This window comes from Morus notabilis, unplaced genomic scaffold (assembly GCF_000414095.1).
Source record: "Morus notabilis unplaced genomic scaffold, ASM41409v2 Scaffold329, whole genome shotgun sequence".
Classification (NCBI taxonomy): Eukaryota; Viridiplantae; Streptophyta; class Magnoliopsida; order Rosales; family Moraceae; genus Morus; species Morus notabilis.
The window spans coordinates 1,387,844-1,399,871 of record NW_010358084.1 but is presented as its reverse complement, the minus strand read 5'-3'; the positions used below and the strand labels follow the sequence as shown (position 1 = coordinate 1,399,871).

The window sequence follows — 12,028 nt, the reverse complement described above, 5'->3', positions numbered from 1 at the left end:
TATTCTATATCATAATTATATAATATATTGTATAATAATAATTTTATTATATTATATTATATTACATTTTATATATTATATTAATTATATTCTCATTCTATTATCATTAATATTCTCATTTTTATTATTATTATTATTCTTATTCTTATTCTCAATATTATTACTATTCACCCTAACTAAACACACACTTATTATCCTTTAGCGTAAATACTTGAGTATCTTAAACCTTGAATTCAATTGAAGACTTGACACCAAGTTTGGATATGACGTGTACTTGTCTGGATGCTCTTTTCTGATGTAAAATAGTCAGATTATGTAAGTCTCGTTCAGTTCAGCGATTTGAGTTGAAATGTGACTTTATGTATAAGTTTTTAACTGTAGTAGAAAAAGTTAAATGTGACATTTTGTAACTGTAGTAAAACTGAAATTAAAAATTTAAATCGGTGAAATGAACGAGGTCGTAAACTTTTCAAGGCGGAAGTTCGGGTCAGTCTTGAATTTTACAAGCCATTTTCAAAAAAAATTTAACAAAAATGGTGTTCTGGCTAGCCATTCTGAATAAGCTTTTGAACTCGAAATCTCCACCCAATCCGGAGATTTGGGTAGAGGCTCAAATTAACAGCAACGGAACGGATTATAAACCGGCTCGTTTAACCTCACTCAAATTTGCACAAACTCTGCATAAAATATTTTGCTTTCTCAATATGTGCCTATTCGTATTCTTTGAAGTTGTAGTCCACTTTAAAATAAATGTCGTTTTTGTGCCAGGCATGTCGTTTGGTTCATCCAGGAAATACGAAATGTCGTTTTATTCCTGGTCAAGCAATAAACAACAGGAATGATTCTCTTTGTTTACCATTGCATAGAACGACATATGACATGCAATTTTCTCAAAGTTACAATGTATAATATATTGCACGCTTAGATATGTATGAACTCATTATAGATGTACTAGCAATATTCTTGCATCATAAAAAATGAAAGAAAGAAGAAAGAAGAAGCAAAAATGGCACATAGAGCTCTAGTCCATCAATCCGCTATGGGATATAAATAAGAGCTATAGTCCAAAATTAAGTTATGGTGTTACGAACACCAAAAACAAGACACTTGTTATAGTGGGAAACATTGGACATAATCTGATGGGTCAATTTCAAATTTAACCACTGATAAATAGTTAGTATCACACCTTGCACTTTACAACTTAAAATGAAACAAGTCTATGCTTATTATAAGTTGTGACTTTAGAGCACTTCTATTATTCTATTATTGAGACATCAATTTTTATCAAGAGTAGAAAAACTTTGTTGGGTTGTCTTGGTTTTTTGGTCTGGAAGTGATTGCTTTCTGTTGGGGTTCATTATACAAGTTCGTAACGGCCATTGATGAAGATGGAGATGAAGAGAATCTACTTTCATTATTGTATTTGACTTAATATTTCTTATTGGTTTTATCAGTTAAATTATCCTCCATTAATATTTAATATTTCTTTTTTTTATTACCACGTATGCATTTTCTGTCTAAATGATACACAAAAGTGGATAGAAGAATAATTTCATCTATTTCTATAGATCACCGGGTGTTTTGAACTGTTTTTTTTAAATAAAAAAAAAAATCAAGAGGCACTTGCAAATAGAGTACATAATCCGGTTGGCAATTAATTAACTTGTGACCACATTTTATTAGAAATAATATACTTATTAATTTTCACCATACATAAAAATATAAACAAACAAACTCCAAACTCTTTTTTCTTCAGGAGCTTGAAGGAAAAAAAAACAATGTTATAGAGCACTGGTTGGTGCCCCCACACGATTTCTTCGAAGGAAAGAGATGTTAGCATAACATAGGAGCTCCCTTCAGCTGAATTTTAAAAATTAACTGATAGATTGATTTCAGGAAAAGCTACAGTACTTAAAAAACCATACTAATTTCACTATGATAATTTTCATTCTTCAAGCAGTCTTTACAGAAGAACACTACTTTTTCTACTTTAGGCTTTTATTTATTCATTTATTGCATTACAAACTCTTAATCAAAAATCAGTACTTAAGTCAAGTTCCACAACATACAATGACCACCCATAACCTATAATAACGTAAATAATTCCGAAGAATATCCCAATCAAAGACGTGAACGTGATTCCTGAAGAAAAGGGTAATCGGTGTACCCAATAACAGGATCCTGAGTGTAAAAGGTCTTTCTATTATACTTAGTCAAAGGAGCATTAAGCTTAAATCTCAATACTAAATCAGGATTTGAGATGAAAAGGCGACCATATGAGACCAAATCCGCGTCGCCATCCGCTACAGCTTGCATTCCAAGCTCCCGAGTGAAGCCACCACTACAAATAAGTGTTCCTTGGTAAGCTTTTCGCACTGTCCTCATAAGGTGAGCTTCTTCCTCTTCACTGCCGGGTCTGCCTGATTCCGTCTGACCATAGGCCGTGTAACGAGGCTGCGTCACATGGAGATAAGTCAGCCGTGATCCTGTGTTTAGTTGGAGCCTGTTAAGCTTCTCAACCACTGCCAATCCTAGGCCGACCGGGTCGGAGTCCACGGCATCAAGGTGATCAATTGCAGGTGAAATTCTAACTCCAACTCTGTCAGCACCAATGGCAGAAACCACAGCTTGAACCACCTGCGTTAAGAATTTGCATCGGTTGTCGATGGATCCACCGTACTCATCTGTTCGATCATTGATCCCGTCTTTCAAGAATTGGTCAATGAGGTAGCCATGCGCGCCATGGATTTCAATTCCATCAAAACCTGTATATGAACAAGATCAGAGATTTGTTCAAAGCAATTTTTTTATCTTATTGTTTTTTGCTTGACATGCAATTCATGGTTCAAATAGCAAAATAATGTCCCTGTCTCCCTGATACCATTCTTGAGCTTATTATACAAATCAATCCATTTCAACATGATGATCCTACCAATATAATGAAGAAAAAGAAAAGTACTATTCCACAAACTTTCAAATATTTTTATCAACACTGACAAGTCATGGGCAATAAAGGTTAGAAAAGGCACTCATTGAACAAGAGTGGTCTTTCTGGTATGAGGGGACCACAGATAGGATTGCGGGGATCAAAAATCATTAGTCTACGCACGAGTATGGCAGTGATACAAATCATTATCTGACTACTATATTGACAACATTAGTCATTGCAGACACTATTATGAGCCAATTCTAAAACGTGCATCGCCATTCCACGTGTCTCCGTGTATTACTATAAAGAAATTTAAGATTTCTGGTTGAGTGTGTAACCTAATTATTGTGTTTCACTCATATTTTCAGTTGCCCTAATTATAATGATGTTGGGGTATCAATTTAAGGGTTATTAAAGAAGTTAGAAAAGAACACCAGAGGCTGAGACGTATGGGGCGTGTGGTTCGTTTATGATTTTATTCTTCATAGTAGAATTCTCGGCGGTTCAGAGTTACAAGAGTGAAGTACTATTAGTTTTATACGTCCTTTTTTACTGTTTTTCTTCGATTTTATTGTTCTCGGTAATAAAGGGTTAGGACATGATATTTGGTTCACAGATTCATAATCATTCTTGATTTACATGTATTTTTTATGAGAGAAAATACTGTAGCGAGTCACGAATCATAATTCGAACCGTAGCACAAATCCTCATACCAAACACCTTAGAAACTTCATCATCATACAAAATTATGGTTTGAACAGAGAAAAGATAACCTAAGATTAGTGAGTGTACACGTACTTAGAGTAACAAAATCATCACAAATCAGAACATGATCCAACTCAAAGACATAATAAACATAGAAAGAAGCTGAGTAAAACACATGTTGTCTCGATGATATAACTAACCTGCTCGAATGGCATTTATGGCTGCGCGGCGATAATCCTCCACCACCCCTGGTATTTCATAGGTTTCCAAGGCACGAGGCTTTGGATATGGCCCGTAAGACCCGTCCGGCAACAGAACTCTCCATCTCTGTGAGATGGGCTTGTTTGTTGACGATATTGGTGATCCCCCACCAGGTTGATAAACTGCAATACATATTATTAATGATCAAACTTAGCACTATAAGACATACGATGCACCTAAGAAGCGAACATTGATTAAACAAATATTAATGTCAATCAGTTGATCATATAGTTGGAAATAACAATTGATGTGGCTAAATGAACGAGACTATAATATTTTGTTAGTTACTAATCCCTCTCGGAAGCTTAAGCAGATAGGAGGTGGTCCAATAAAAATATTATATTCTAACAACTAAGGGTGCGTTTAACATGGTGGAAAGAAAATGAATAAAATGAAATAGAGTTTGGTAGGGTAGAAAGAAAGAAAATGAATAGAATGAAATAGAGTTTGGTAGGATGGAAAGAAAAGGAATAGAATGAAATAGAATGAAATAGAATTCAAGTATGATGTTTAGTTATATTTTTAAAAAAAGAATGGTCATTCAAAAAGAATGACCATTCACTCATTTTAAGTGAATCATCATTCCTTCCTCACATGAAAGAAATAGTCATTCTAAGCTCTTTCCTTCTTCTTTTTTTTCCATAATTACCCTTGAATATTATAATATAATTACAACAGATTATATAGTAATTATATCTTATAATATATAATATAATATAATATATATTAAAAATATTATGATATAATATAATATAATTTATAATATAGTTATAAATTATAATATATTTATTTAATATTCTATAAAAATATATTATAATTTAATTATATCTTATAATATAATATATAATATTATTATATTCCTTGTCATAATTATATTATATTACATTTTACATATTAGGTTAATTATATTGATATATAAAATATTAGTATTATATGTAATACAAAAGTAATTTTGTCAATATGAAAATATTTATATTTCATTTTATAATATTAATAAAATTACAACTAAATAAATAAATTAACTTTCTTTTTTATTCTATTATTATTATCATTCTCATTCCTATTACAATTACTATTACCATTTTTTCCTTCCAACCAAACGGACGGTAAAACTAAAAGTAATGAAAGACATTGGTAAGGGTAATAACGAGTGTATAGTATTTACCTTGATGAGATGCACGGCCAACGTGCCAAAGTTGACAGAAAATGATGCTGCCTTTAGCATGAACGGCGTCCACAACCTTCTTCCATGCCTCCACCTGTTCTTCCGTATAAATTCCAGGCACATGTGGGAACCTGCTTTCCGCCACCGTAGATTATATATGCATAAATTGAGAAAATACACTTTTGATCACTTGACTTGAAAATATTAAAAAGTACTTAATAGCGTCCGATATTACCCAGAAGCATGCACTTTTAGTACATGAACAAATCAACCTAAAGTAATAGGTTTTTAGTTTTTATTTTAGATGACGTTTGGTTTATGTATTCAGAATCATAATTAAAAACTATTCTCATTTTATGTGTATTTTTTGTGATAAAAAATACTATACAGAATCATTATTCATGATTCAAAATTAATGACGAATATAAGAAACAAACGTCTAGAGATTCTGAACCGATAGCCGAGCATACAAATAGAAGAATAGATAGTACTACTTCACCCCGCCAAAATTGTATTTTATGATTTTTTTTTTCTATTTCTTATCTTAAATAAAAGAAAACATATATCCTTTTTCTTACCAAAAAAACAACATGAAAAAGAACAGATTACTTACAGTATGTTATGAATTAAAATGATTAAAATTCCGTTCATTTTATCGATTCGAGTTGTTAATTTTAATTTTATTACGGTTAAAAACTCTCATAAAAAGTCACATTTATTTTTTTTTTACTACAGTCAAAAATTCTCACATAAAATCACATCTGAGTTTAAATTAAAAACTCGAGTTAACGAACTGAAGGTCAAGACAATAAGACCCCGTTCATTTTGTCGATTTGAGTTTAAAATTTGAATTTCACTATAGTAAAAAGTTCTTAAAAACAGTCACATCTAACATTTTATTACAGTAAAAAATTTTTACATAAAATTACATCTCAACTTAAATTAAAACTCAAATTAACGAATTAAACGCCTAAGATTGAACATAATTTCCTTTTTCCTTTTTCCTGTGCAATTAACAGCTTTGAATATTAGTCAAACTTTTATGCCTGCACAAATGGAGTCCAACCAACGTGTACGCTGAAGCACTACAATAGGCTCATTAACACAATTGGCATAAGGGGTCACCTGTCCCACCATCCACTTAAAAAGGAAGAGTGGACCCCACCTAGCACTAGATATTATTTGAGTGAATAATGAACGATTAGAATACAAAATCCACGCATTGACTATAAAGCCCTTGAAAATCGACAAGAATCACGAAAGTTACCCCGCCGCTGTGTTGGAGACCAAAGTCCCTTCGCTGATGAGAAACCCGCCGGCAGTCGACCTCTGCGTGTAGTACTCAGCCAGCGCCTCGTGCGGCACTCCGTTGATCGCCCTGCACCTCGTCATCGGCGCCAGCACCACCCTGCCGCCAAGTCAACGCACCGTAATTATTCCAAACCATCAAGGACAAATTCGTCCAAGCACACCGATCGCCAGTCAATCGGCCCAAAATTTAGAGGAACAAAAAAATCGAAGGAGAGACTCACCTGTGAGAAAGATCCAACTTTCCCATATTGTAAGGAGAGAAGAGACTGATCTCTCGCGATGAAGCCGTTTCCGCCATTGGAGTTTAGAAGAAGAAAACTTGAAGCTTCGAAATGATGATCTGAATCTGAGAAAGTAATAAAAATAGTAAGAAAATGCGCAAAAACTGAAGAAAGAGAGAGAGAGCTTTGAATTATTATAATAGTGCGACTGTAGAACTACTTTTTTGCTATGAAAAACGTCTTTGGATTGGATTTTTTTTTGTGTCAATTATTGGGAATATGATCCCATGGATTTGCACCTACAGTACGAGCTCTGATTTGTGAGTGGGCAACGATTCTTTTTGGTGGTCGGCAAAATGAAAGGTTAAGTTTGGTTAATTAAATGGATAAATCAGACATGTTATTCACGTGATGTTATTTTTCTCTTCCTATTTTCGGCCGAGGGTGAGGGATCTGGAGTTGATTTTGGTCTGACTAGGAGTCGTGCGTTGACCGTTGAGTGAAGGCAGAAGCCGTGTCGAGTGACGACTGGTCTTGAAGAGTCATTGAGCTTGGGCTTTCTTTCAATATAATGGGTTGGGCTGGTCTCGTTGGCCCAATAATGGATTGGATCAGATTCTTGTAGAGTTGGGTATGGTCCAATCAGATTGGTGTCGGTTTCATCCTTTTCTCCCAGAATGCATTTTCATTTTCTAGCAAATTAGAGAGTCAACCCTTTTAACTTACTTTTTCCTTTCTTTTAAACCTCTGTAGTTCTATATTTTAAGTTGATATATATATAGATAGATAGATAGATATAAGACTCGTTTGTTTTACTGATTCGAGTTTAAAATTTGAGTTGAGATGTGATTTTATGTGAGAGTTTTTTACTGTAGTAAAAAAGTTAGATGTGACTGTTTATGAGAGCTTTTTACTGTAGCAAAACTCAAATTCTAAACTCGAATCAGCGAAATGAACGAGAATAGTAAGAGCAAAAGAGAATACAAATAATTTTTAAAAAAGTAGTACGAGCATTTGGTGGATGTGTAAGTTATTTTGAATGTATTGAGTTCTAGTTTAATTATCAGTCGATATTTTTGTTTTAAAAAAAATCAATTTCCCAAGTTAAAGGGGATTCCTTTAGATTTCCTCGTTGTTTTTTCTTATTTGAATTATTCATCTTAATCAATGTAGAAAAACAAAACTAGTAATTAAGTTGGGTGAAATCGTCATCAAACGCCACACTTACAATTGCCTCTTTTTTTTTTTTTTTTTTTTTCCCCTTGGAGAAAAAGGCTTCTTAGCCCTTTTGAACACTATTCATAACAATATCAAACGCTTTATTAACTGCGACGAATGATTATAATAGTGTCAAGAATCAACATCTTGACTGACGCTTGAAGGGAGAGAGAAGATATGTAATTTATAAGCAATATTTTCTTTGACTTTAGGTCTGCTGCTAAGGTTTTTCTTTCTTTCTTTCTAGTTTCTTCCTCTCTTTTTAAAAGCTGAGTTCAATTACTTTCATTATATAAGTGATCATTCAACTGATAAATATTTAGAATACATAGCTATTGTCTTCATACGGCACCCGTTATTTTCACGTGTTTTAATTATTGCTACAAACCTATTATTTATTAAAAAGAAACTACATCATCTGAAATTCATGAAACTTAAAAAAAATAAAAAAATAAAAACTACCAAACTTTACCAAAAAAACGACAAAATTTTCAGAAGTTAGTAGAAAACTGACCTTATGCCAAAAGAAATCAACTAATTTTTCAATTGTCAAATAGTTAGTGGACAAAAAAAAAAGAGAAAAATTTCTGATGAGCAACCATATCAGAAGTCCCCTCCAAATTGGAATTTTCTCAGCATGGCCAATAATATGGTTTGACATGACCACCCATCCATCAGCTGCCTAACTTAGAGTTGCAAGAATGGACCAGCACGGTATGGCCCGACTTGGTCCATATTACTTAGATCTACGCGGGCCACGAGTTGGGTGTTAGAAATAGTGTCTTAAAAGTATAAGATGTTATAGGATATTTATTATTTAATTAATAAAATAGTTTATTAATTATTTTATGTGCATATATTTATGAATATTTTATGAATATTAAATAAAAATTTTGTGATTGTTTATGTAACCTTAAACATAGTATATAAGTGTTATATACGAGAGGATAGTGTTTAAGGATAATAATCAAAAACATTGTTCATGATGAATTTAATTTAAAGTTCATAATCTTTAATTAAAACATTATTAATACATGTCATTCCCATTTAGAATGGAACAGTGTTATCCGCACTGTTAATATGACGAGATATTGAATGAGTGTATTTTGCATAATAAGATTATGTGGAACATGGACACAGACACAATATGAATTTCTAATAATTTTCGTTAAGCATAGAAATTCTAATTGAGTATACCGATGGTCATATATAGGATGATCTTAATCATGAGTTCTTAACAAACTCCTATTTATGGATCTATATCTTTTGATTTACTCGGTACGGATTCCGAGACCATGAATCATATTCCTTATATTTTGGAGATATAATGAAATAGGTAGCTGAGAATGTTATTATACGAGATGGAATCCATTCATTCTTGAGAAAGAAGTAGATAAATAATTCTCTTGAGTGTTGATTCGGTACTTGGATTAGTAAGAGCGCTCTGGTTCATGAATGTGTTATATGAGTCACTATCCATTAGAGAATCAATGGTACTCAATGATGCAGATATAATTAGAGAGGTTAACGGATTCTACTTGACTCTAATTATGAATTATTTATGGAGGATTGATCTATATGTAATGACTATATCAAATGAACACTTCGCAGTTTAGAAGTAATTAATGTCTGTAATTTCGAGAGTTCAATTCCAAGTTTATAGTGGAGTAACTATTAGAATTAATAGAATTAATTAATTAATTAAAGTGTTTAATTAATTATTAATTTTATTGGAGCTCGGGATTATAGGTCCATTAGTCCCCGCGTCGTCCTTGTAATTCTACCAGACACAAAGGGCAAAATGAGAATTTTAGAATTACGGAATTTTAAAATTAAATACTCAAAAAATAATTAATTTAGAATTATTTATTATTTAAATAATGTGATTATTTAAATTTGAATTTGGATTGTGAACATAATTTAAATTTATCCTTTTGAACTTATTTGATAAGTTGTTCAATTTAGAATTCAAATTAATTTAAGTTCGACTTAAATTTGAATTTGAATTTGAATTAAAATTGGACTACAAGATAAAGGATGATTTCTCTTCCTTTCCTATCTGTTATTGGCACCACACACAGGGTGAAACCCTAATAGTGTGGCCGGCCACCTTGTGGATAAGGGGAAGGAATTTTTTGTTCCAAATTCAAATTGGAGATAGGGATTTGATTCTGTTTTGAAGTTTGACTTCTACTCTTTAAATATGAGAATGATAGAAAATTGTGGATACAATTTTTGAAAATTCGAGTGTTTAAGAAATCTGTTTTGTCTCACATGTGCCCACACACACGTCTACGTAGAATCAAGGAATTGACGTGGAAGACTTTGATTTTCTAAACACAAAACTTGGAGCAAGGACTGTTCGTGGACAAAGAACTCAAGTTATCATCTGAGTCGGCTTCCAGGTATCTTTTTCCGGATTGAGTTCTTAATATATAAATTAATGCGATTAATTTATTCGTGCATAAATTAATATAATCTATAAAGTATCTCAAAAGTTTTTCTGAAATTTTTGTTATACACGATCCGCCTCTCCCCACGCTTCCGCAGCTGAATTCGATTCGGCAACCAACACTGGGCTAGGCCAAGCATATAAGAACAACCATCGGCCCAGCCCACACTATGGGCATATAAGTTAAAAGGGGTTAATTTTTGTTGGGTCAGACCGGGCTGTGCCATTGACTGTGAACATGCCGGCCTATTTGAGCCCATCAACGAGTTAGTATGAGTAGGCTCATCTTGGCTCATTGTGAGTTTAGATAGGCCAACCCATCTAAACCTTCAATTTTTAATTTTTTTTTAAATATTTATTTTTAAATTTCTAAACAATTTGATAAAAGTCTGAATAGTTAATGAAAATATGGAAAAAAAATATTTATTTTCAACTGCCTCATTAAAAACATTTTCAAGAAAAACTCAATAAGACAAAACCTTAATAAAAAAAATGAGTATAGTGAGAAGAATTATACATAAAATATTTACTAAATAAATCAAACTGTCATGACCGAGAAATTTATCATAATTATTATATAGGATAATATTTTCTAGAATCCTTTGTATTATTAATATAAATGTTTTTATGATAAGTATTTGTTTATATATGTATGGAATAGCAAGTTATAAGTTAAAATTCAGAAATTTTTAAACTACGATGCAGTTATCGATTTTTCAGACTGTATTTAAGAAAGAAGTATGGAATTACAGTGCTGAAACTTTGGACGGGCCGCCCGTGACCACCGAAAAGTCCGAATTTTTGCCCGATGACCGAACCCGATCTGCCTAAAAATTCGGGATGCCCGACCCGACCCGAAAATTCTCATGGACGGGCTTCGGGCAGAGGAAGCCTGCCCGTGCCCGGTCGGGCTGCCCGATGCCCGACCGGCTGCCCAAAAAAAAAAAATTTTTATATTATATTTTTATGTTGTTGAAATAAGTATTTGTATAATTACAATGTGTAATTGTGTATATTACAATTTAAAATATGAAATGAACACACGACACGAACGAACTATATAAAAAAAATTACTTCTTCATTGATTTTTAAATTTGTAATTCATGATTGCCTCATTAAAAACTTTACCAAGAAAAACCCAATTGGGATAAAAACTTGGTAAGGAAAAAAGAGTGCAATCATTGTGGGACGAATTACAAATTTGATGAACTTACAAAGTCTATACAAGATTACAAATTACAATAAACACTATAGAAATTAGAAATTACAAAGTAAATAAATATTTACAAATAAATTATCAAGATGAAGCAGAATGATCATCTTGAAAATTAAAAGTTAATCTATTAAATTCGTCGATTCATTCTTGGTTTTCCGGTGAGATTGTATCGTGTAAGCGTTGGTCAGAACGGTCCCAATCCTTGATGCACACCAAAGCTTCAACAATATCTTGCTGCAATGCGTTTCTCCGTTCTTCAAGTATTCGGCCGGTTGTACTGAATGCTTGTTCGGCTGCAACGGTGGAGACCGGGATTGAAAAAATATCCATAGCCAGTCGTGTTAGGATCGGCCAAGTTAATGCTCATGCCCTCCACCACTCAACTAAATCAAACACCTCATTACTGTCTACAACTAAGTCCTCACTCAGGTACGCCATTAACTCGTTGAATCCGCCGCCACCTCTTGATGAAGATCCACTTCCACTCCCAGATTCTTCTTGACATTGACTCTTCGTCGTCGTCTTCTTCTTCTTCTTCTTAGACAACCTG

At 32.9% G+C, this 12,028-nt stretch overlaps 1 protein-coding gene across 3 annotated transcripts; it reads right to left on the bottom strand.

The window, feature by feature from the left end:
- Positions 1-1,962: 1,962 nt before the first annotated feature.
- LOC21409989 (12-oxophytodienoate reductase 3) lies at positions 1,963-6,972 on the bottom strand. 3 transcript variants are annotated; one of them, XM_024161360.1, is made up of 6 exons: positions 6,813-6,972; positions 6,593-6,717; positions 6,328-6,468; positions 5,061-5,191; positions 3,835-4,017; positions 1,963-2,765 (listed from the first exon to the last, which is right to left on the bottom strand). In XM_024161360.1, the coding sequence occupies exons 2-6, from the start codon at positions 6,667-6,669 to the stop codon at positions 2,122-2,124; spliced, it is 1,176 nt and encodes a 391-aa protein (XP_024017128.1). In that variant the 5' UTR covers positions 6,670-6,717; positions 6,813-6,972; the 3' UTR covers positions 1,963-2,121. The 3 variants fall into 3 exon arrangements, with proteins under 3 accessions (XP_024017128.1, XP_024017129.1, XP_010090135.1); XM_024161361.1 differs by having other exon boundaries at positions 6,892-6,959; XM_010091833.2 differs by lacking the exon at positions 6,813-6,972 and having other exon boundaries at positions 6,593-6,787.
- Between the last annotated feature and the right edge of the window lie 5,056 nt (positions 6,973-12,028).

Coding starts and splice junctions, on each gene's coding strand:
- LOC21409989 (XM_024161360.1), bottom strand. CDS start 6,669: ATGGCGGAAACGGCTTCATCGCGAGAGATCAGTCTCTTCTCTCCTTAC. Junction 4,018..5,060: donor TGGCCGTGCATCTCATCAAG/GTAAATACTATA, acceptor TATGTATTGCAG/TTTATCAACCTGGTGGGGGA. Junction 2,766..3,834: donor CATAAATGCCATTCGAGCAG/GTTAGTTATATC, acceptor GTTCATATACAG/GTTTTGATGGAATTGAAATC.